General features: G+C 47.5%; 1 protein-coding gene across 16 annotated transcripts in view; it reads left to right on the plus strand.

Moving 5' to 3' along the window:
* Positions 1–20,932, plus strand: part of LOC131417912 (ral-GDS-related protein-like) — a 150,955-nt gene extending 130,023 nt beyond the window's left edge. For 5 of the 16 annotated variants that reach the window (XM_058562008.1, XM_058562006.1, XM_058562009.1 and 2 more), the window contains 5 exons: positions 4,649–4,770; positions 7,369–7,681; positions 8,432–8,611; positions 9,019–9,121; positions 13,512–13,663. In XM_058562008.1, the coding sequence (XP_058417991.1) occupies positions 7,673–7,681; positions 8,432–8,611; positions 9,019–9,121; positions 13,512–13,624 (405 nt within the window). In that variant the 5' untranslated portion in view covers positions 4,649–4,770; positions 7,369–7,672 and the 3' untranslated portion in view covers positions 13,625–13,663. Of the gene's footprint in view, positions 1–4,648; positions 4,771–7,368; positions 7,682–7,842; positions 7,914–8,431; positions 8,612–9,018; positions 9,122–9,619; positions 9,690–9,815; positions 9,848–10,803; positions 10,849–10,992; positions 11,008–11,209; positions 11,241–13,511; positions 13,664–20,813 lie in introns of those variants that run through there. The other 11 variants (XM_058562011.1, XM_058562010.1, XM_058562012.1 and 8 more) reach the window with 9 other exon arrangements.
* The last annotated feature ends 1,655 nt before the right edge of the window (positions 20,933–22,587 follow it).

The raw sequence follows: 22,587 nt of genomic DNA on the forward strand, positions 1-22,587 counted from the left end.
CAAGATTTCTATTTCTTCATGATTCAGCTTTCGTAGGTTGTTTCTAGGAATTTATCTATTTTGTCTAAGTTATGCAATTTATGAATGTACACTAGTTCAGAATAGTCTCTTCTGATCTCTTTCTTTCTGAAGCATCCGTTGCAATGCCTCCTCTTTCATTTCTGATTTAGTTTGAGTCATCTTTCTTTGTTTTCCTAGATATTTTATCTAAGGGTTTCTCAATTTAATTTTTTCCAAAACTCAACTTTTACTTTTATTAATCGTCCATACTGTCTTTCATTTTTTTTCCACTCTCCTCTTGGTGACTTCTATCCTTCTGCTAACTTTGGGTTTCATTTTTTCTTTTTTTAATGCTGTGTGTTGTAAGTCAGGTTGTTTCTTTGACATCTTTCTTCTCTTGTAATGTACAAGTTTATCACTATAAATTTTCCTCTTAGTACTACTTTTGCTGCAGCCCATAAGTTTTGGTGTGTTTATTGTTTCTTTTTTTTTTTTAAAGATTTATTTATTTATTTTCGCCCCAAAGCCCCAGTAGATAGTTGTATGTCATAGTTGCACAGCTTTCTAGTTGCCGTATGTGGGAGGCGGCTTCAGCGTGGCCGGAGAAGCGGTGCGTCGGTGTGTGCCCGGGATCCGAACCCGGGCCACCAGCATCAGAGAGCACGCACTTAACCGCTAAGCCACAGGGCCGGCCCATATTGTTGCTTTTTGTGTGTGTGTGATGAAGATTGGCCCTGTGCTAACATCTGCCAATCCTCTTTTATTTTATTTTTTGCTGAGGAAGACTGGCCCTGGGCTAACATCTGTGCCCATCTTCCTCCACTTTATATGGGATGCCGCCACAGCATAGCTTGCCAAGTGGTGCGTTGGTGTGCACCCGGGAACTGAGCCGGCGAACTACGGGCTGCTGCAGTGGAGCGCACGCACTTAACCGCTTGTGCCACCAGGCCGGTCCCTATTGTTTCTTTTTGTATGTTTTGAGCTGTTTTCTAATTTCCTTTTTGATTTCTTCTTTGATCTACCTTTTTTGTGTGTGAAGAAGATCAGCCCTGAGCTAACATCCACGCCAATCCTCCTCTTTTTGCTCAGGAAGACCGGCCCTGAGCTATCATCCTTGCCCATATTCCTCCACTTTATGTGGGATGCCACTACAGCATGGCCTGACAAGCATGGGTTGGTGCCTGCCCAGGATCCGAACCCAGGCCGCCAGCAGCGGAACACATGCACTTAACCGCTACAGCACCTGTCTGCACCCTGATCTACTTTTAAGTTTAAGAGTTTTTGTTGAACTTCCACATATTATGAATGTTCCAGTTTTCCTTCTGTTATTGACTTCTAGTTTCATGCCATTGTGTTTAGAAAAGTTACTTGGTATTATTTCAGTCTTCTTTAATCTTGTTAAGACTTGTTTTGTGACCTAACATGTGATCTGTTCTGGAAAATAGTCTGTGTGCCCTTGAGAAGAGTGTACATTTTGTTGCTGTCCAGTAAAATATTCTGTGTGTGTCTGATAGGTCCATTTAGTATTTAATGTTTTCATGTCTGCTATTTCCTGATTTTCTGTATGGATATTCTATCCGTTAAAAGTGGTCTTTGAAGTCTCCTACTATTTGCAACTTATATACGTGAGAAGGCTCTTATATTGGGTATATATAAAGATCTCTTAGAACTCAATTATAAAAGACAAGTCAATGAAACGGGGTAAGCAACTGGAATAGACATGTCTCCAGGAAATACATAGATGGCCAATAAGCACAAGATAGTTGCTCAGTATCATTAATTATTAGGAAAATACAAATTCAAAGCACAATGTGATACTATTTCACGCTCAAAATGAAGGCTATATTCAACATAATGGAAAATAACAAGTGTTGGTAAAGATGTGGAGAAAGAGAAACCCACATACATTACTGGTGGGAAAGTAAAATGATGCAGCCACTGCAGAAAACAGCTTGGCATTTTCTAAAATCTTAAACTTAGAATTACCATTGACCTGGAGAGGCCCATGGTAGATATGTCCAAAAGAGCAAACTTGCCCATAGACATTCAAAGCAACAGTGTTCACAATGGTCCAAAAGTGAAAACAAACCCAAATTTCTAGCCAGTTATCACTGCATAAACCAAATGTGGCCTATTCATAATATAGGATATTATAAGCCATAAAAAAGAATTAAGTACTGCTACATGCTCGGCCATGGGTGAATCTTGAAACATGTGTGCTCACTGAAGCCATCCACAAAGGCAATAGATAACAGGATGCCATTTGAATGAAATGTCCAGAATAGGAAAATCCATAGGGGGAGAAAACAGATGAGTTGTTTCCATGGGTTTGGGTTAGCAGAAAATAGATTGTGAATGAGTATGGGTTTGTTTGGGGGTGTTGAAAATGTTCTGGAATTAGATAGCGGTGATAGCCACACGACATAATCATTGTGCTAAAAGCCACACAAATGTATACTTTGAAATGCTTAAAACGGTGTATTCTATGTTAAGCAGATTTTCCACATAAAAATTTTGAATTTTTTAAGTTAATCAGGGTATTGGTTAATTTTAAGTTGCCTGGTATATTTAATAAGTGTAATTAATGGAGTTATTAGGGGTAGGGCAAGTTGTAGCCAAGAGAGTAAACATCCGACGAGGACTATAGTAACAAATCCTATGACTATACAAGCAACAGTCTAAAATCCAGTCCATTTCCATTGTTCCCAACTTGGAGAGACCAGCCATGAAAATAGGTCAGTGATCTCGGGGGCCTTTGGTATCTATTCAAAGATTTGGGTAATATTATGCAATATTTTAACCTCTTGGGCCATTTGGTGGAGGTAGGTTTGAACTTCTCTGTTGATGTACACTCAGCAAGTGTGGTTCTAGGAAAGGCACCAACCCCTCCTTCCTTGGCCGGTATAGACAGTCTAGGGCCAGACCATTTTCTAAAACCATTTAGGCGAGAGACCCATGAGTGTGTTGTTCAGGGGTTAGGATATGTTCTTATGGAGTTGTTGTCCATGTTCTGTTAAGGTTGTTGATACTTCTTAGTTGCCTCAGTTTCCTGATTTTGTGTGGGTAGGGCCACCGCACCTGTGCCCAGTCCAGTCAGTCAATCCCAGTAGAACTGAAAACCCAGTGCTATAGGACTGACATTGTTTCTATGGGTTGTTGGTAGCCTGTCAGAGCAGGAAACTCAGGGGACCTGCGACCTGAGAGAAGCAGGCTGAGAGAGAAACAATAGTGCATTGCACAATACAGCCTGGAGAAAGCTGCTCACAGGGTTGGGGAAGAGAGACGCTCACTGGGTGAGAGCCTTGTGATATCAGCCCACAGTAAAACCCAAAAGTGGATGCTCCTGGTGTCAAATATTCCTTAGGTGTCTTGAGGTAAAATAATTTGCACCCATTCACTGGCTACCTGTGGTATATGATTTCAGGGTGTATGGTTAAAGTGTTTGTGGGCCAAGAGCTGTTTGGGCCTGGGCACAAAATCACCAAGGTGGCCTCAAAGCCTACCCCAAAATGACCCCTCAAGGAGCAGTTGGGGCAGAAAGTGGGTGGAGCATTTTGAAGGAAGCCTGGGGCAAAGATGTTGTTCGATGGAGTTGGCTACAACTGAGTCTCTCTGCAGGGTAAGCCCTTCAGCTGGGGTACAGTAGGTGATTGGAGGCCAAGTGACAGACCCTGTGACTCCTGATTCCCAGTGCACGGTTAGACCTCTAAGCCCATTGGACATAAATGGTTGTGGTGTTTGTGAATCATCTTGATGGCGGTGTGGAAAGTATAGGGGACGTGTGGTGGGAGACGTCATGATAGTGTAGGGAGGAGCTGTGTGTGAGATTACGGTGTTGAAGGGGAAGGACTGGAGGCAGGTGCAGTGGGTGTGTGACCAACAATGGCCAATGAAGGGACAGCTGGGGTGTAACTGGGGAAATCAGGGACCAGCAGAAGTAATGTGTTTAAAACAAGACACCAGGGCAGGCCCAGTGGCTTAGCTGTTAAGAGCGCACGCTCCACTACTGGCGGCCTGGGTTCGGATCCCGGGCGTGACCGACGCACCTCTTCCCCGGCCATGCTGAGACTACATCCCACATACAGAAACTAGAAGGATGTGTAACTATGACATACAACTATCTACCTGGGCTTTGGGGAAGGAAAAAAGGAGGAGGATTGGCAATAGATGTTAGCTCAGAGCTGGTCTGCCTCAGGAAAAAGGAAGAGGAGGATCAGCATGGATGTTAGCTCAGGGCTGATCTCCCTCCCAAAAAAAATAAATAAATAAAATAATAAAACAAGACACCAGGCCCTAATAGAGCCACTTAGCCTAAGTCTCACGTCAACAAGCCGAGATTTAATTAGACTTTGCCCTCCCAGGAATAGAATCATAAACCAGTCAATTGGGAATCGCCTGATGAGCAGCAGGTAGGTCACCTTCCTAATAGAGCCCTGCCATCCCCTAAAGGAAGGTAACCTTGCAGTAACCAATCCTCTTTTTGGTGTAGTGTAATTTCCTTGTTCCTGCTCCCTTCTGCCTATAAAAGTCTTTCATTTTGTACAGCTCCTTTCTCTCTGCTAGACTGGATGCTGCCTGATTCATGAACTGTTGAATAAAGCCGATAAGATGTTTAAAATTTACTCAGTTTTATTTTGTTTTGTACCAGTTTGGTGGCAGCAGTGGGATCCAAAGGAGACATCTGATGGCTTAGGGGATGAGAAACACAGGCATTGGTACCCGCAAAACCTTTGAGTTCTCCATCTTTGTCACTGATTCTGAGAGCCGTGGGTAAGTTCCTCTCAGCAAGTGCTGTAGAGAAACACAGCACGGGGCTGTGAGGGAGGGTTGGGCGTCACTTGGTAGGAGGGTCTGAAAGGCCTCAATAGGGTGACATTTGCTGGGACCAGAATGACAAGAGGGAGCCAGCCCTTCAGGGGTCTGGGAGCAGTGTGTCAGGGAGATGGCACCACCGGTCCTGAGTCTCACAGGCAGAAGTGAGTTTGGCCAGAGGAGGTCAGAAATATGGCCAGTGCAGCTGGAGGGAGGCTGGGAGGAGAGAACAGGAGCTGGGGTGGAAGGTAGGGCCAGGGCCTGGTAGGCTATGTCAGTTACCTTTCCCTCTCTGACTTCATTGCCCCTAACCTTGCTTTTCAAAACTACAAATGTTGACTATCTCACAATTTGTGTGTATCAGCAATCAGGCATGTTTTAGCTGGGTGCCTCTGCCTCAGTGAGTTGAACAGGTTGGGGCTGTGGCCCCAACTGAGGCTCAACTGGGGGAGGACAAGCCCCCAAGGTCACTCTCAGCCTTCAGGGTTCAATTTGGACTAAGAGCCTGAGTTCCTTTCTGTCTGTTGGCCTGGGCACTCCCGTGCTTCTCTCCTCTATAGGCCTCCACATTGGGCAGTCCCAAAACACTGGTATTTGATTCCTCAGTTACAGGGATTCGACAGAGTGAGAGAGAGAGATGGAACATGAGAGAGGGAGTAAGAGGAAGTGAGAGACTTGTGTAGTTAAAATTTAGACAAGACATCCCATCACATTGGCTCTTATTATGTTCATAAGCCAGTTACTAACCACTTAGTGGTTCCACGGGGATGGCTATGCCATGGGTGGGGTTTACTGGGTACCATTGTGGAAGCTTCCCACCTCATAGGCCAAGATGAGGCCCTTGGGTCTCATTCTCCATAAAACAGGAAACAGTTGAATGGTTTTATGCCACAGAAGGCAGTATCTAAATTTCCGTTAGTTTCAAACCCCTCATGATGCTGACCTGAAAATGAGGCCAAGTTGGAAGTGACTGTTCCAATATCACATTGCTAGAATCCAGGCCTGTTTTGAGTGGTGTTCTGTGCTACATGTCACCCCTTCTTGTTATTCTTCCATCTCTAAGTTTGTGCCTTAGGTACATGTGACACCAGCCCACAGGGGTAATAGATATTATCTCATATACACCGGGCGAGGTCCCTAGCAAGTAGATTCTAGCCTGATCCCCATGGTGCAGGTTTGGAGACTAGGGAGGACCTGAGAGGCACAGGGACTTTCCCAGGATGCAGAACTGGTAAGAAAGAGGAGGTCTGCATTCATCTCTGTCTCCTCAAAGCTAGGACCTGAGTTAGGTTTCCAAGGAACTGTGGCTAGGGCTGTGTAGGCTCCTTGCGTACAGTTCAGGAAGTGACATGAGAGAGGAGGGTGAGCAGCCCGGGCTCAATGGGCAGCTCTGGAGAAATCTGATTGAGGTAAGGGTCCCAGGTAAAGGAATCTTGAAAAATGAACCCATCTCCTTGGTCCTAGGCCTCAACGGATCTTAGAACTCTGGTAACCAGGCACCCACAGCCCCCCATCCAGCTCACTTGAATGGAGACAGTCAAGAAGCAAAAATGTTTTGTTGTTGTATCCAAACTTTTGGAGGATCTGGCCTCAAAAAAACCCAGAAAGAGAATTTTTTTGATTGTTGCCGATGTTGGCTCAGCCCTCATCCCTGACGCCTCTGGGTGTCTGACAGGAGGCAGTGAAGGGTAACATGGGGGAGCCCAGGAAAGGCTAGTGCAGGCCAGGACACAACGGTGATCCCACCTGATCAACCCCACACTCCAGGCCCCTCATAGTGTGTGTGTGTGTTTGTGTGTCTGTGTGGAGTGGGGAAGGCAGGGTATGTGGGACAGGCCATTCCTGGGCAGGAGCTTGTTGTTAGGTGTCGGAAACCTGGTGGGTCTGTCACATTCATACCCCAGATCATGGCTGACAGCATGAGAAGGTGAGCTCCTCTACTCGTATATTATTGAGCCCTAGAGGTTTCATTTCCTTCCCTCCCTGACCAAAGATCTTTGCCAGGATGCCCTCTGTGCCTGAACTGAGGAGCAGACTTTCTCTTGGGGGTTGGCCTCTGTGGCAGTGTGCAGGCAACCCCTGATTCCCTCTGGCCCAGCTCCCAGGCAGTCTTTGCAGAACTCCACTCAGGAGGTCGTCGAGTAGCTGCTCAATGGTTTCAACTCCACCAACTCACTAGACAAGGAGCAGGTACATGAGGCCACCCACACCATCCAGTGCTGCTCTGAGATGAGAGCAGGAGCAGAGGGCCTCCACACTCAGGACCTTGAGATGATGGGGTTGGACCAGAACTAGGGTGGGACCAGTCAGGGGCTGTCTCTTTTTCAAGCTAAAGGGGACGTACATGCAGGTAACCTTGTCTGGTTCAGAGCTGAGCTCCCGTGACCCTCTTTCCCTTGTCTGCTGTGAGTTTAGGAGGCCACTGAGGCAGAGCCAGAGGCTAAGGGGGACTGCAGGCTGGCTATTCCTGGAAGAGAAGTGGGATCTTTCCTGTATTTAGAAGGACACATGGAAAGTCAGCTATGTGAGTGAACCTTTCTCTTTATCCCGCTCCAGAGTCAGCTCCAGAGTTTCAGCCAGCAGCAGAAGCAGAGCTGTGGGCAGTGGTGGAGGTAGAGCTGGCTCCAGCTCCGTTGACACCACACCCTCTAGCACTGGAGCCAGTGTCCCCTCTACCAGCAGTGTTGGAGCTGGAGCAAGGGCCAACATGGGCTCCAGCAGGAGTGGGAGCTGCTGAGTTGGAGTCACCTGGACCATCATTTCTAGTGGGAAGTCCATCTCCACTTGTGGCTAAGAAGTGTGAGAAGAAGCCCAACCTACGGCCTTCCCTCCTAAGCTGGTGGTGGAGCAGTTGACTGTGATGGATGCGGTGAGCAGCTGGGCTCTCAGGGCGGGGTGGGGTAGGCCTTCCCTCTGCCATCGTTGCCCCAGACCTCATCCAGTCTTCTATGATCTGGGCCCGAATCCTGGCTCCACCCCTACGACCTGGGCAACTTTCTGAACCCCTAAGCCTTTGCTTTCCACCTGCAGAGCGTAGAGGTGGACACTAACAGGACCTGCTGCACAGAGTGGCTGTGCCGGCTCCTTGAAGAGAAGGAAGGGTGAGCAGGGCCTGGCACATCAGTAGTGGAGGGGAACTCACTGTATGCAACCAGGTCCCTGGTGGCCCAACCGTCTGCTCAGGAAGCTCAACAGCCTCAGGACTTATTAGACACCTGATGTGTACTCCACTACAAGGGAGACAGACAAGGCCCGTGGTTGTAGCTGCCAGGGCAGAATGTGCATCAGAATGGTGAGTGTGACCAGAGGGGGATCAGTGTGTTGGAAGATGCCCCCTTGGGATGAGCCGAGGTGAGCCACCATCTGGAGCTTGGAGTTAGCCAGGACGGGCTGGATGCAAATGTCCCTCTCCCTTCCCTGCCAGTACTGGGTCCTGGGTCATCCTCTGGGTACCCTCAGTGGACAGAGAAGAAAAGCCAGGGACTCTCACAAGGCTCAGGCCACATCATGAGCTTCCTGAGCTCCAGCTCTAAACTGTGACCCCTGTGTGGGACTTTTGGGGATGTGGACACAGAGCTGGGGTGTGGCAATGTTGGGTGACACTCCCCCTGTTCCCCAGGAGCTCTTCCGGAAGGTGGTGCCCTCTCAGTGCCTGGGCTCCACCTGGGGCAAGAGGAACAAGCCCAGCAATGAGCACCTGGCACACACCGTCCGGGCCACCATCGACCACTTCAGAAGGGTGGCCAGCCTCGTCGTCACCACCTGCCTCGGGGACCCGAGCATGATGGCCCAGGACAGGGTGAGGGTGGTGGAGCGCTGGATCCAGGTGGCCCAGGTGTGCTGTGGGAGGCCCAGTGGAGCCCCTCTCTGGAGCCTTAGGAACTGCCTCCACATTTATCAGGTCCCAGGATTGCAGTGTGTGGTCTAAGCCCCTGCAAGTCCCTAGGCCCTTCTTGCCAGGGGAATGCTGAACTTGACTCCAGGTCCCAGTGCGGGGATGCTCACTTCCTACGTGGCTCCCTCCTTGGGTTGAGCTAAAATCCTCCTCCTTGTGAGTGTTACTCTTTGGGTCCTAAATGTGCCCTTCTGGGGCTCCCTGAGCATCTGTCTCATCCAGGAGAGGAGATTTAAATAGAAGGGGACTGAATCTAGAGCAAGCAGGGCTCCAGCGCCCCACCTCACAGCTCATTCTCTTCCCTTCCCCAGGAGTGCAAGATCCTGAAGAACTTCTCCTCGCCCCGCACTGTCATCTCTGTTCTGCAGAAAACATCCATATGCCACCTGAAGAACACATGGGGGAAGTTTCCTGGTGGGTAGGCCTCTCTCCATAGGAGGACCAGGGTGGATGGGGGATCTCCCGTATGTCTGCCATTGGCCCCTCAGTCAGCTGGGAACTCCTGGGTGGCAGCAAATGCTTGGAACAGGGCCTGGGCCTCAGCGGTGGGTCTCTAAGTCTCCTGGTGTCCTTAGTGCACCAATTCTGCTTCAGGATTCGGTTTCTCTAAATGCCAGGTACTGGGTTGAGCCACATTGGAGATTTTCAAGTGTTTATAGCAACAGAACTCTATGCCCAGTTGAAACTGAAAGTGGTCAAAAGAGAGCTGCTCTGTATAGCGGGGGAATGGAGACCCCAGTGACCAAGAGGAGAGCCCCCTCCCAGTCTCACAAGACCTTAGCCCTCAGAGGAGCCCAGTGAGAGCACTCCTCCAGGCAGTTTGAATCTCTTAGGTTGTCAAAGAAAAGGATTTGCACTCAGACCCCTCACATTATCCCTAAATTTGTCCTTCCCTCTTTCCCCTCTCCTCAGGGAGAGCTCTGAAAAACTTAAGGAGCGCTATAGCCAAGACGAGTCCTTGAGCAGAGAACTGATGACCAAGGTAGAGTGGAGGCTGGGGGTCTGGAAAGAGAGGAGGGGCCACGGGGGGAGGGGGACTGGGCAAGCTGTGGTTTTGATAGTTTCTCACTTGAACTTTCTCTGAAACGTTCCCATCTATCTTGTCCAGGTTAACAAGCTTAGGGATCTGTTTGGCCCATGGGCAGGTGGGGTGCCGTTTGTGGGCAGGAGGCCCTGGTCATGGGACACAGTGGTGTTGGCTGTGCTGTTCCAGGGCGAGTTGCCGAGCTGGCGCCATCAGCAGGTCTCTGGCTTCCATGCACTTCCGTCCTGCTGAATGTAGCTACTCCCAGGCTGTTGGGTGGTTGGGTGGGTTTATCCCTCAGCCTAAACCTGTCCTCAGGAAGCCAGGCCCCTGCTGCTCCTTCTATCTTCACCATGTCTCCAAGGGGAGAGCACACTGCCTACCCCAGGGACGGGCACAGCAGGGAATGTCCCTGGCCCAGGTGGACAAACAAGATGCTCATCCTTGGATCTGAACAGCTGGACCAGAGACAGATGTGTGTGCGTTCTGGGACCACCCCTGGACGCCTAGAGCAGTCACTCGAGTCAACAACGGAGTCTCACCTGAATGCCTGGTTGGCAATGACATATACCCCAGGTGGCTTATGAGTAGCGCCTAGGCAACTGATAGATTCTTAGTGGATCCTGCTGAAAGGAAGTTAGGAGCTTCATGTAAACAGGGAAGCAAAATGTCCTCTCACCCCTTCCCTGTTGATCAGAGGTGGCACCTTGGGGGTCCAGTTTCTGAGTGGATAAAGAAAGAGTTCAGTGCAGGGGAATATCCTGAGTGGTTCCTTGGGGAGGAGAAGGGTTTGGCATTGCCTCTGTCCCGGCCTGGGGGCCAGACACTCCACGAGACTGGGGCAGGCAGGAGCCATTCAACCAGACTCCCAAGACACCACATCCTCTCTATCCACGCCTCAGCCCACAACCAAGCTTCGAGAGCTCGGGGGTCAGGACTGTTGTCAGTGGTGGGGCTGGGGGTTAGGTGAGGATGTTGGAACAGTGTCTCTGGCTGGGAGGGCCAAGTGGCCTCTCCTCTGTGGCCCCTGAGCAACTCACTGCCCCTGTTTGGGCCTCTGTCTCCCCATCAGGGAAATGGAAGGATGGTGATCGTGTGGTGCAGGCCTCACATGGAGGTGATGAAGTAAGAGGGAGGAAAGGAATGTGGGAGCTTTCTGCCTGCTCCCTGGAGGGGTGAGGGCGAGAACAGTGATAACAGTCATGCGACAGTGAGTCCTCAGGAGAACCTGTGAAGTAGCTGGAGTTCTCACACTTTCCAGATGAGGAAACAGGCTCAGGGAGTCCAGGACGCAAGCCCAAGCTTACACTCAGAGAGTTGAAACTGGGCTTGTTCTGGAATCACAAGACCTTGGAGGGTGGAGTGGCATTGGTACCAGTTGACTCGAGTCAGATGTCCAGTGTCGGAGGCGAGTGGTGCTGGAGAGAAATGCGGTGAGGGGACTATGGCCTCACTGACACTGTCCTCGACCCTGACAGGAGGGGCCTTCCACGTTTGCCCCCCGGAAATCAGCCCCCATAGAGTGCAGGAGAAGGAGCAGCAGCAGCAGCAGGTGAGTGTGCCTGTGGGGGAGGGGCTCTGCGCTCCCAGCTGGAGGCCTCAAATCAAGAGAGGAGGGCCCTTTCTCTTGGTGCTACAGTGTCCGAATCCCCCAGTAGAAGTGACCGGGATGGCCTGGAAGAGCTGGTGCAGGATGGGTTTGTTGTGGGGAGGGACAGGGACCGCATACCCTGTGATTTGCTAGAAGCCTGCCCTGGGAGGTGAGGAGGAGGAGTGTGGTGTTCTTGGGGTGTGAAGCAAGGAGGAATTGAGGGGAGGCTGCTAAGGGTCCTAGGCTGTTCCCCGTGGGAACCCTGGGGTGGGCCAGGAGGCTGTGGCTGTGGACTTTTCAGGGGAGGGTCTGCAGGGGGTCGACTTGAGAGCAAGGGCTCATCCCACCCGCACCCCAATGTCACAGGGTGTCGTCCCCTATCTTGGCACTTTCCTTGGTGACCTGCTTATGCTGTGTCTGGCGATGGGTGATTATCTCGAGGTGGGTGAACCTGAGGCCAGGCAGGAAGGACCACGATCCTGAACCTTGGGATGCGGGAGCCCCCGAAATGTGCTCCGAGCTCTCAGCACTTGACACATCTCTCCTGGGAGCCTCGCAGTGGCCCCTGGGAGCTGGAGCATCAGGCCCATCTTAGAGATGAGTGAACAGAGGCTCCACCTGAGACACCCATTCCGGTTCTCCAGGCTGGGGAAGCTCAGAGCTGCCTGATGGCACAGCCGCGTGAGGTTTTATCTGAGCTGGACTCAGCCTCTAACTCCCATGCTGCCCATAGAGGGAGAGAGGGGTCGCCCCCCCCCAAGTCAGGCAGCACGTAAGTTGCTGAGCAGTCCCCTCTGCCTGAGACCTCAGCCTCCAAATCTGTCATCAGACAGGGTTGTGCTGCCAGGTCCCTCAGCCTCCCCCCATGTCCTCCTTCTCTGGAGCCCAGAGCCCGGCCTAGGTCCAAGTCCTGTTTTCTCTGCATGCTCTGCCCCCTCTGGGGACCTGGCAGTAGTGCAACATGAGAAGGGGTGGACATAAGGGGTTAGTCAGTCTATGGCATTCTGTCTGATGGACTCTGGCTCTCCACCTTCCAGGGGAATGAGATCAACCTTAAGAAAGGGACTGAGGTGAGCAGCTGTGGCACTCCCTGCAGGGGAGGGGAAGGAGGTGGAAATCAGAGACCCTCTGGGCAGAACAGTCCCTGGTTCCACCCCCTGTATCTTACATTGAGTGGAAGACTTCGATAACAGAGAAGTGGGAGACCCATCCAATTGGCGGGTTGGTTGAGGGGAGGATGGCATCAAGGATAACTTCCTGGAGGAGGGGCTGATTATTCCCATTCTGAGAACAGGTAGAGCCTGGATAGAACTGGTGGGAAGGAGCGTTGCCAGGACTGGTCCCCTGCCCCACCCCTCACCCCCCACAAGGCCCCTGCAGCATCCCCCACCCAGGCCCTGTGTGCATCCTCTCCTTCCCTCTGGTCCCAGGAATACCGAGTCATGAGGGAAATGCTGCTGCTCCCAGTGGTTGCAAAAAATTACAACCAGAGCTGGAGGAGTGATTTGGGGCCTGATTCCAGGACATGGAGCTGCTCAATGAGAATGATAGTTGAGGCTGTACAGGAGTTGAGTGAGGGCAGGGGTGGACTCTCCATGTTGGCCAGTCCAGAGAGCTTGTCTCCATGGCCCCCTGCTCAGCCCCAGGCCTTATTGCTTGGCGAACTCTGGGACACCCAGACTCCAGCTGCTGGGCAGGCAGTGGGGGGACACCTGAGGTGTGGCTCCTGGTAGGCTCAGAGGTGCCTCTCTGTACTGTAGCTACAGCCTGTCCTGCCTGCTGGATCCCCAGATCTAGTTGGCCAGCAGAATATTCAAGGCCAAGAAGAGCCGACCATCATCAAGTTCAGGGGTGAGTGAGTGTCTGGGCTGGGGTGACTGACTCCTAGGAGTTCAGTAAATCTTTGAGCTAAGTGTGTCCTTGGGGAGTCGGATAGCTGGCACTGGGATCCCAGCTCCACTACTGAGCAGTCCTGTGACTGGGGTGACTCTCTTCAGCTTCCTGAGACTCCGTTTCCTCCTCTGTGAAATAGGTGATAGTAAACGATTGCTCCCGTGGCAGGGACAAATGGGGTACTGGTGGCTAACAGCACTGAGCACAGGGTCTGCAGCACCCAGTGCAGTGGGGACAGGGTGGGTGGCCATGATTCTGAGGGAGGTCCCCCAAGATAACCCGACACTTCTACTCAGCCCCCAGGCCCCAATACCGAGCCCCATACCAGTGGCCGATCACAGCCTCATCCTCAGCAGCCAGGACACAGCTGGGAAGCTTGCGATGCACCGGGCCAGCTCCTCCCACCTGACAGGAAGGGGAGCACTTTAAGCTGATTCCTGGGATCCCCAGAAGCCCAAGAGAGAGAGGACGACCCCATCTCAGCTCCCTGACATCCCCCAGCACCTATGAACCCATTGGGGAGGGACAGTAGTTATTTGTTGTAAATAATAAATGCCATGTTTGAATATTATATTAAAGTCCTGTTCCCTTTACAGCCTGGAACTTGTGGTGTGGTTCTGTCACTTTCTGTAGGCATGTGAGGGAGACACAGAATCTCACATTTCTCCTTGAATCAAGAACTCTTCCGGGTCATCAGCTTATTGTATGTGGGAAAAGGGAGAAGGGCCAGCCCCTTCTCTGGCTAGTGGGGACAATCCCAAGTCCCCCTAACACCGAGGACCAGTTCATTTCAGTATCATTCAGCTCCTCCAGGTGCAGACACAGCCCACCACCCCTTCTCCTGAGATTTAAAGGTTGAAGGTACTTTCACAGGCAGAGAAAAAAACCACTGAAATGTTGGTAACTTTAAAACAGCACTACGCAGGACCATGTCATGCCACAGGCAGGGGCTGCCTTCCTAATTCTGGAGGAAGAGGGAATGTTTTCTGCTTCTCTTCTTGAGGTTTCTTTTGACCAAATTTTAGGAACTTGTTGTTTTCTAGTTCAATCTCTGGGAATATATCAGCTCTAAGTGGAGAAAACAATGGAAAAAGATCAAAACGTGCACGTTGAGAGGACAAGACCCGCAGAAGTTCATTTGCAGATGGACTAAAGGCAGGCAGGACTTTCCCTCCTGAGGGCCCTCTAGGGGCTCCATGTTCACCCCTGACCTAGATTTGAATCCTGCTGGAATCCTTGTCCAGGACCCTGAATTCCTTTTCCTGCTTGATTTGTATTCAGGAGGAAAGATTTGTGATGGAGCTTTTAAGGCTACAGCTGGGCCTTGTTACATAAACATTACTGCTCCCTGTGAACCAGGATTTTCAGCACCCCTGCCTTCCTTATGCAATTCCCTTTAGGACAGAATTTCCCTAGAAAGCCCCAAACCTCCTCCCTGACTTGGCCTGATGGATCCCGAGTGAGCTCTACTTTGCCAGGATAAGGGACCATAATCCTGGCCAGTCAGTGACCCCACATTGTCCCTTGCTGTCCAAGGTGACTTCTGAGCCCGTGTCCTTCTGAGGTCCATGGTCTTGGACAATCCTCAAGTTTACACACTCAGTGTTGGTGTTCCAAACTCGTCCAAATGGGGCAACTGGGCCCAAGCCCTTAAAGTGTGTCAACCCTGGGTGTCTGTGATTTTTTCCCCAGTCTTGTGCTGTGGTTACATTACAACCACCTGCTGGGGTGTGAACCCTGTTTGGAGCTTTGAAAGATCAGGTATGACGGGGGTGTGGGGGGCTCCAGCAGGGAATGCTACGGAACTGATGATCCATGGACGTACATGAACACAGCCTTACCAATTAAAATACTGAAATGCTCCCCATCTGGTGGTGAATAGACACTGCTCTGAGCTCGCACCGAGAACCCACCACATGACTAGAAGCTTTCAAAGGGTTACTAAGTGGTATTTTGAAGCTCTTCCCTTGGGAACACCCTGTAAGACGAGGGCCAGATGAATCGCTTGGCACTTGTGAGTTATCGCCTCCTTTCTGATGGCTGCAAGTGTCACCCAGACACACAGGCTGGACTCTGCCAGGGAAGCCTTCTCAGGACAGCCAGAAGCTGAGGATGAATCCTGGTTCCCGGCATCCCAGGCCCTTCCTGACACAGCATAACCACCCAGGAAAGTGGTTTGGTAATGAAAAAACTGGGAAGGCCATACTTTCCCTCCAAAGAGAAAGAGAAGTGCAAACAGTGAAAGCTTGATCCCCCAAATAGACAATTGAATCCCAACAAGCAGTGGGTTCTTGTCAGATTACTGATGCTGAAAAGGCCTCTTTTGATAATAGCACGATCCCCCGACTGCCATGTCCATCTACATGAATCAAATTTCCAACACATATGGATCTAAAAAACTGAGGGAAATCTGGTATTTCCTTAGATGCAACTCTGAAGAAGCATGCAACAAAGGACATAAAAATGGAGACTTAGAAGTAAATATCTAATTTGAGGACATAGACATCGAAGTGCTTTGAAATAATATTTTGGAATCTATTGGAATATTACACAAAAAGAATAATCCACTTTAAGTAGGTTTTACTGTGACTGTGGGGAAAAACTGAATCATCCCGTGACGTTGATAACTCTCTGCTGACTTGAAAGTAAAAATAAATAATGTGCATAGTAAAGGAAAATGAGAGAACAGCATGAAAAAAGAAGATCTTTCTCTCCTCACCTGAAACTCAACCTCTCACCTCAGAAAGAAACCACTGTCTATATTTTCTATTTCACGCAGCAGAGTTTAATAAAAGAAACGTATTGGTATGTTTTAAAGTTTCAAGAGCTCAAAGCAAGGAAACATTAGGGACGCTGCCAAGAGACCTCACTGAGGTGCCTGCTCCATTTCATCTGCTGTCAGGACGTCCTTGGCCCCTCACTTTCTCTGCCTCGCTAGCAAGTCTGTCCGCCATCAGTGCTACCACCAGTCTCTCTCCTGTGCTCTTCACTGCCCTTTCTTCCTTCCTGATACCTTCCTCAGTCGCCAGAAATTGTTGGCAGTGGAACTGTGGAATGCCCAGATCAGCTCCTGGAATCATCTCTGCCAAATCTGAAGAGCGGCAGGAGTGGGCCTGGAGTGCAGACTACCTGTGAGCACACCTGGCAGGGATTCACCTGTGTGACTAGGTGCAAGTTTTTGCAACGCTTTGGCAAGATTGAAAGGACTTACCAGTTGTCCTGCACTGCTGCAGGCCTGGAGTCCTTGCGGTCTCTCGGGCCAGCAGACCTGGTGGGGCTGGTCCAAAGTGTCCTCCCAGAGACCCGTCACTGCCAGAATGGGATGGGATTCTAGTATCCGGCCTCTTGAATATGTCACTGGACATCCTCAAAGGGTTGAAGATGCTTAAACCAGGCTTTGGTTTGGACTGGTTCCCACAGTTACACTGCTTCCTCTGTGAAGACGTAACTATCATCCTTCTTTTCCTCTTACCTTACAAAAATAAATCATGAAATTGGGTCAAATGACAAAGGAACCCTGACTTTTTAGGACAATTATCCTGGTTGTTTTGTACTTCCACCCTCCCTCTGTCCTCCAGGGATAGATCTGACTTGTGTCCTGGGATGTCATCAGGCAAATTTGCATCAAGAACAGAAAGCTCAAGGTCAAAATTCAAGGCTACTCCAGATCATTTCTCCTCCCCCATCCTGTTAACACCCCTCCCTGTTTGAGTGTGTTTCTATTATATTCTTGTCCTTGTCACTCTAAACCGCACAAGTCCTGACACTCCCTCTCAGGACAGTCGGTCCCCAAACCTTTACTAAATCCCATATCTTACCATTTCTGTGTTTTCTGACTACTCATTTGCTTAATCCATTGACCACTTGGTGTTCATAGACGTTAAATCAATAGTGACATTATCAACCACCCCTTGTTAACGACTTACTCCCATATCCCAGATGTTCACATAATCCAAACGGTTATGTTCAAAAGTAAATAATTCAGAAAACGTATTCACTCACCACAAATTCCTGATCTCTAATACTTTTATTCAAACACTCATACAGTAGATACCTGTTCCTCAAGTTCAGAAGTAATGCCAGATCACCGATCCTCACCTTAAGTTCCTCCTACACCTATCAATCCTGGATTCCATGGACTATGATCTCAATACTTTCCTTGGAATAATAAAAAATTCCTTACCACTCATTTATGTTGTAAACCTCCAAACCAAGAGGATCCCAATTATCTGCCATGCCGTAGCTACTGCTGGTCTTATAACAAGCTGAAGAAAAAGCACAAAACATTATCTTTTGGTACCGTTGTAAAAACAAAATCATCTGCATCAACTGGGAAGCACCCATAATGCCTGAAAATTTTGTTCTCTTTTTTGTGTTGGGTCAATAACAAAAAGAAAAATCAATTAAAAAATGGGCAATGGACCAGAATAGACTTTTTCCAGTGAAGACATACAAGGGACCAATAGGTGTATGAAAAGGTGTTCGGCATCACTAATCAGGGAATGCAAATCAAAACCACAATGAGCTATCACTTCACACCTGTTAAGATGGTGATTATCAAAAAAACTAAAGGTGGCAAATGTTGGTGAGGATGTGGAGAAAAGGAACCCTTGTGGGAATGTAAATTAGTACAGCCATTATGGAAAACAGTGAGCTTCCTCCAAAAATGAAAACTAACATATGATGCAGCAATCCCACTTCTAGTATATACCCACAGGAATTGAAATCAGGGTCTCAACGAGATACCTGCACTCTAATGTTCATTGCAGCTAATTCACAATAGCCAAGACACGGAAGTAACCTAAATGTCACTGATGGATGAATGGATAAAGAAATGCAATATTAGTCAACCTTGAAAAAAGAAGGAATTTCTGCCATTTTTGACAACATGGATGGACCTGAAAGACATTATGCTAAGTGAAATAAGGCAGACAGAGAAAGGCGAATACTCACTTATATGTGGAATCTAAAATAGTCAAACTCATACAAGCAGAGGTTAGAATGGTGGTTACCAGGGGCTGGGGGGATGGATAAATAAGGAGCTGATGGCCAAAGGATACAAAATTTCTGTTATCAAGATAAATAAGTTCTGGAGATGTAGGACAAGCATAGTGCCTACAGCTGACAAGAGTGTATTGCATACGTCACATTTGCTAATAGAGTAGATATTAAGAGTTCTTACCACAGAATAATAGTACAAAAGGAGTTGAGAGAAAACTTTGGGAGGTGATGGATATGTTTGTGGCCTTGATGGTGGTGACAGTCTCAAGGGTGTATACTTAGGTCGAAATCCATCAAGCTGTGTATGGAAAAGTAAGACATAATCGTTGATTCCTCTGCACCTTGAAATACACCGTGTCCTCATCACAAGAGAAAAAAATTTGTAACTATGTATGGGGACATATGTTAACTGGACTTATTGTGGTGATCATTTCAACATATATACAAACAATGAATCATTATGTTGTACCCCTGAAACTAATATAATGTTGTATGTCAACATTACCTCAATAAAGACAATATAACAGAGAAAACCATTTGAATATTGTAAATGAGTTCAGTGAATCCCTGAAACTGCCCCATTCCCATATGAGAGTTACTGGAAGCAGAGAGGATGAGGTAAGATGGAAGAAAGTTGTACAAAACAGTAATCAAATTAAAATCATTTAAGTTGCTATGAGCTCCTTGTGGCAAAGTTCTATGAGCACTGATCATTCACCTTTTCTTGGAAAAGCATACTTTCAGATCCAACCCATAATAGTTTCATCATTTGCTCTAATAAGAAAATTTCAACTTAATAAATAAAACCAAAAGCATCCCTTATGTATGAATAAAGTTAGTGAACTTTACAGAGAAAAGAGCATATTTGCACAATCTCAATAAAGGAAACAGAAGAACTGAATGATGATTGATTCTCATTCAAGCTTATCTTTGAAATCCAGTAAAACCAGGTTATCTTTTCAAGGATGTGTGTAGAGCTGTCAGCCTTGGAAGACAGAAATAGTGACCTCCTCTGGAGCAAAGGGCAGGCTTGCTTACTGCCCAGTATAATAGAAATAACACCCCTCCCTGGGGCAAAGGTCAGCAGACTTCCAGCCCATTATCAAAGATTTGAGTTCCTTAAGCTCTGAGTTCTTGCAAACCTCTGCATGTCACCCGGCCCACTGTGTATCACCCTGTAGGAAGTGGGATTTAGTGAACCGGTGCAAATGCTGATACTCTGGCCACTGCTATTGCTGTGACATTAAGTCCTTTGTCTCTGACCCATGGGTCTCATGTCTTTTGCCAAGATCTATAAGACCATGGTAGGCTGACTTATTAACTTGCAGGTAAGGTAAAATATCAGGCCTTTCACAGTTCCTGACAAGCACTTTAAGTAACTAGTAGTCCTAGGAACAGAGAGTTACCCAGAAAAATATGCATGGATGGTCTTCATAGAAGACTTCATGCAACCAAAACTTTAATAAGGCTCTCTGACCTCTTTTATTTCTACCCCAATTAGAAGGAGAGGCACCAAGCTATTACAGACCTAGGGCTTGTGCAAGCCACCTGGAGACCTAGTGACCAGAAACTTCCCATGGCGAGCAAAGACAGATGGGCATATTTCCAAAATGGACCCATCTGCCTCCCTATCATCCAAAAGACAGTACATTATCTTAATTTATGATGATTTCATTCATTAAAATCTTGTGATGGGCCAAAGATACACTTCTAAGAGGAGTGAGGCACATGGCAGTTGTAAGTAGATTAACAGATTTGGTGAATATGAAACTCTAAACTAAACTTAGTGTTCTAATCAATTATAAGGTACAACAAATTTAATTAGATCAATTAAATGATATTTAATGGTATGCCTGATTATTACTCTGCAGTAATGATCAAGAAGCTCATATAAATAACTATAATTGGTCTTACTTTAAAATATGATAGTCAAGACTTTTTGAGATAAGCTGGAGAGAAGGAAGGGGAGAAATAGATAGCTGCTCTAAAGCCACCTTCAAGACAGCTGGATCTACATGTAACCCAGGAGATCGAGGCAGATGGCTGTGTGCCTAGATCCTCCCTGAACTGTGGTTCTCAGGGATGTCACGGGGCTGAAGCAGCTTTCTGAATCGTGTTTACATGTCCATGTGTACAATACCCCTGACCATGAGGATGAAACACCATTCAATCATCCCTTACACCCCTCTAATTTACAATTAGATTTCAAAATCATTGTATCATTACATGATCATTTATTCCTCAAACCTGTAGGATGCCGAGCTAAAAGAAAATCAAATTTCAATGGCTTCTTTTCTTTCAAGGACCAAGACGTTCTTTCACAGTTGGAATACGGATTAGAGGATAAATCCAAGTCAATGGAAACAACTTAAGAAATGAACAGAGGAATATTTCATTCCTATATATACACAGTTTTCACTGTGGCAAAAACAGAGTTACATTTTAAAAAATGATAATTTTTTGAAATTTTATAGATATTAAAGACATTGTTTTGCTTATATTCCCTTTGGTTTACCAAATGAAACTCACTCTTTAATGGGCATTTCTAGCATTGAGTGCTAATAACAGCAGCTTTTTAAAATTCTTATTTTTCCCAGGTCAAAGACCAAGGGCAGAGGTCATCAAGAGGTCAAGTCTAATCTACCTACGGATGTGGCAGGCTTAACTATGGATGTTCAAGCCAGACATTGCCAGCAGAACCAAATCTCTTCACCCATAGGTGAGTTTTTACTAGTAATCACAGAGACTTAAGAATATCAAAGGAAATTCTGTTGTTTTTTTTTTTTGTGTGTGTGAGAAGGACCAGTCCTGAGCTAACATCCAATGTCAATCCCCCACTTTTTTGCTGAGGAAGACCGGCTCTGGGTTAACATCCGTGCCCATCCTCCTCTACTTTCTATGGGACATTGCTACAGCATGGCTTAAGAAGCGGTACATCGCTGTGTGCCTGGGATCTGAACCGGCAAACCCCGGGCCGCTGCAGCGGAGTGTGTGCGCTTAACCGCTTGTGCCACTGGGCAGGTCCTCAAAGGAAATTCTTTATTAAGAACCAAAGTTATAGATTCCTATCTTGGGTTCATTACTTTGAATTTTTGACCCAAATCATATATATCGATTGGACAATGCTCAATTCTATTATCTTTGGAAGATTCAGCCTACAGCTGAAGAGAAACAGATGCGACACCAATATCTTATCCTCTCTGAAGTCCAACTGAGAGCCCCTGGAGTCAGAAGTTTTCAAGACAAGAAAAAGTCATCCTTCTGAACAGAGAGAGTAGAGGCTATTCAAACATTCAACTTTAAATTGTTAACATGACTCGTTAGAATGTGATGGAGCAAGCATAATACCTTCTAAGTTTCAAGATTTTTCTCCAGAATACTGAGATGGATGACCTTGAAGGCCAGTTTCCCCATAAATGTATTTATTCAGTGATAAAATTAATTTCCCTATAAAATAATTCCCATAAAAATGTTAAAAATATATCATAGTCTCTCACTAAAAGGAAACAAAGCAAACTGAGCAGTTGAATAGCAGTGCAATAAATTCCATACAATGATCTTACTGCAGCGTTATGTACAATAGTGAAACTGGATGTAATCCCATTTCTATCAAAGAAGAAGTAAACAGATTATGGTATTCCTGTTCTTTGGAATACCTCTAAAACATTTAAAATGGTAAGTTAGAATGATGTGCACTGATAACGGGAAACGTCTATGATATATGGTTTGGGAAACAGCAAATTGCAAAACGATGTAGTTATGTAATTTATGTTAAAAAACTTTATGTGTGTTTATAAATACATAGGAAATGTCCAGAAGAATAAACCCCAGCCTGTTAACAACAGTTCCCTCTGAGTAGAGGAGTGAGTTTTCAAGGAAGAGGATGAAAGTGGAGGGTTTCGCTTTCTATAGATCTGTGTAATTTGACATTTTTAACAGGATGTATTTCTTTCATAATTAGAAAAATGAGTGATGTGGCCATTTTGTGCAGGGCAACAGTATGATGTTCCCCAGTCTCTGTACTGTATGTTACTGCACAGCACGGACTGTAGGAGAAAGCCCAGGGGAGCAATGAAGACAAAGAAGACATGACACCCGCAAAAAGTCAGTGGAGTATTTCTACGTAACAAACCTTCCAGGCGAGTGACGGTCAGTGTCCACTGCTCCAGCTCTCGCAATAAACCTAGAACCTTCCCAGGATAAGCCGGAGGACCACGCCCAACTAGTCCACTCCCTGCCCGGGGCCTGTTTATGCAAGGTGACTGCCATCAAGCAGATAATGGACTCAGGATGGGGTGAGAGGCGGAGTTCCAAGCGGAGATTCAAAATGTACCAAGAAATTTTGTGAAGTGAAGGAAGCTACTCGACCTC

Source organism: Diceros bicornis, chromosome 18 (genome assembly GCF_020826845.1).
Source record: "Diceros bicornis minor isolate mBicDic1 chromosome 18, mDicBic1.mat.cur, whole genome shotgun sequence".
Classification (NCBI taxonomy): domain Eukaryota; kingdom Metazoa; phylum Chordata; class Mammalia; order Perissodactyla; family Rhinocerotidae; genus Diceros; species Diceros bicornis.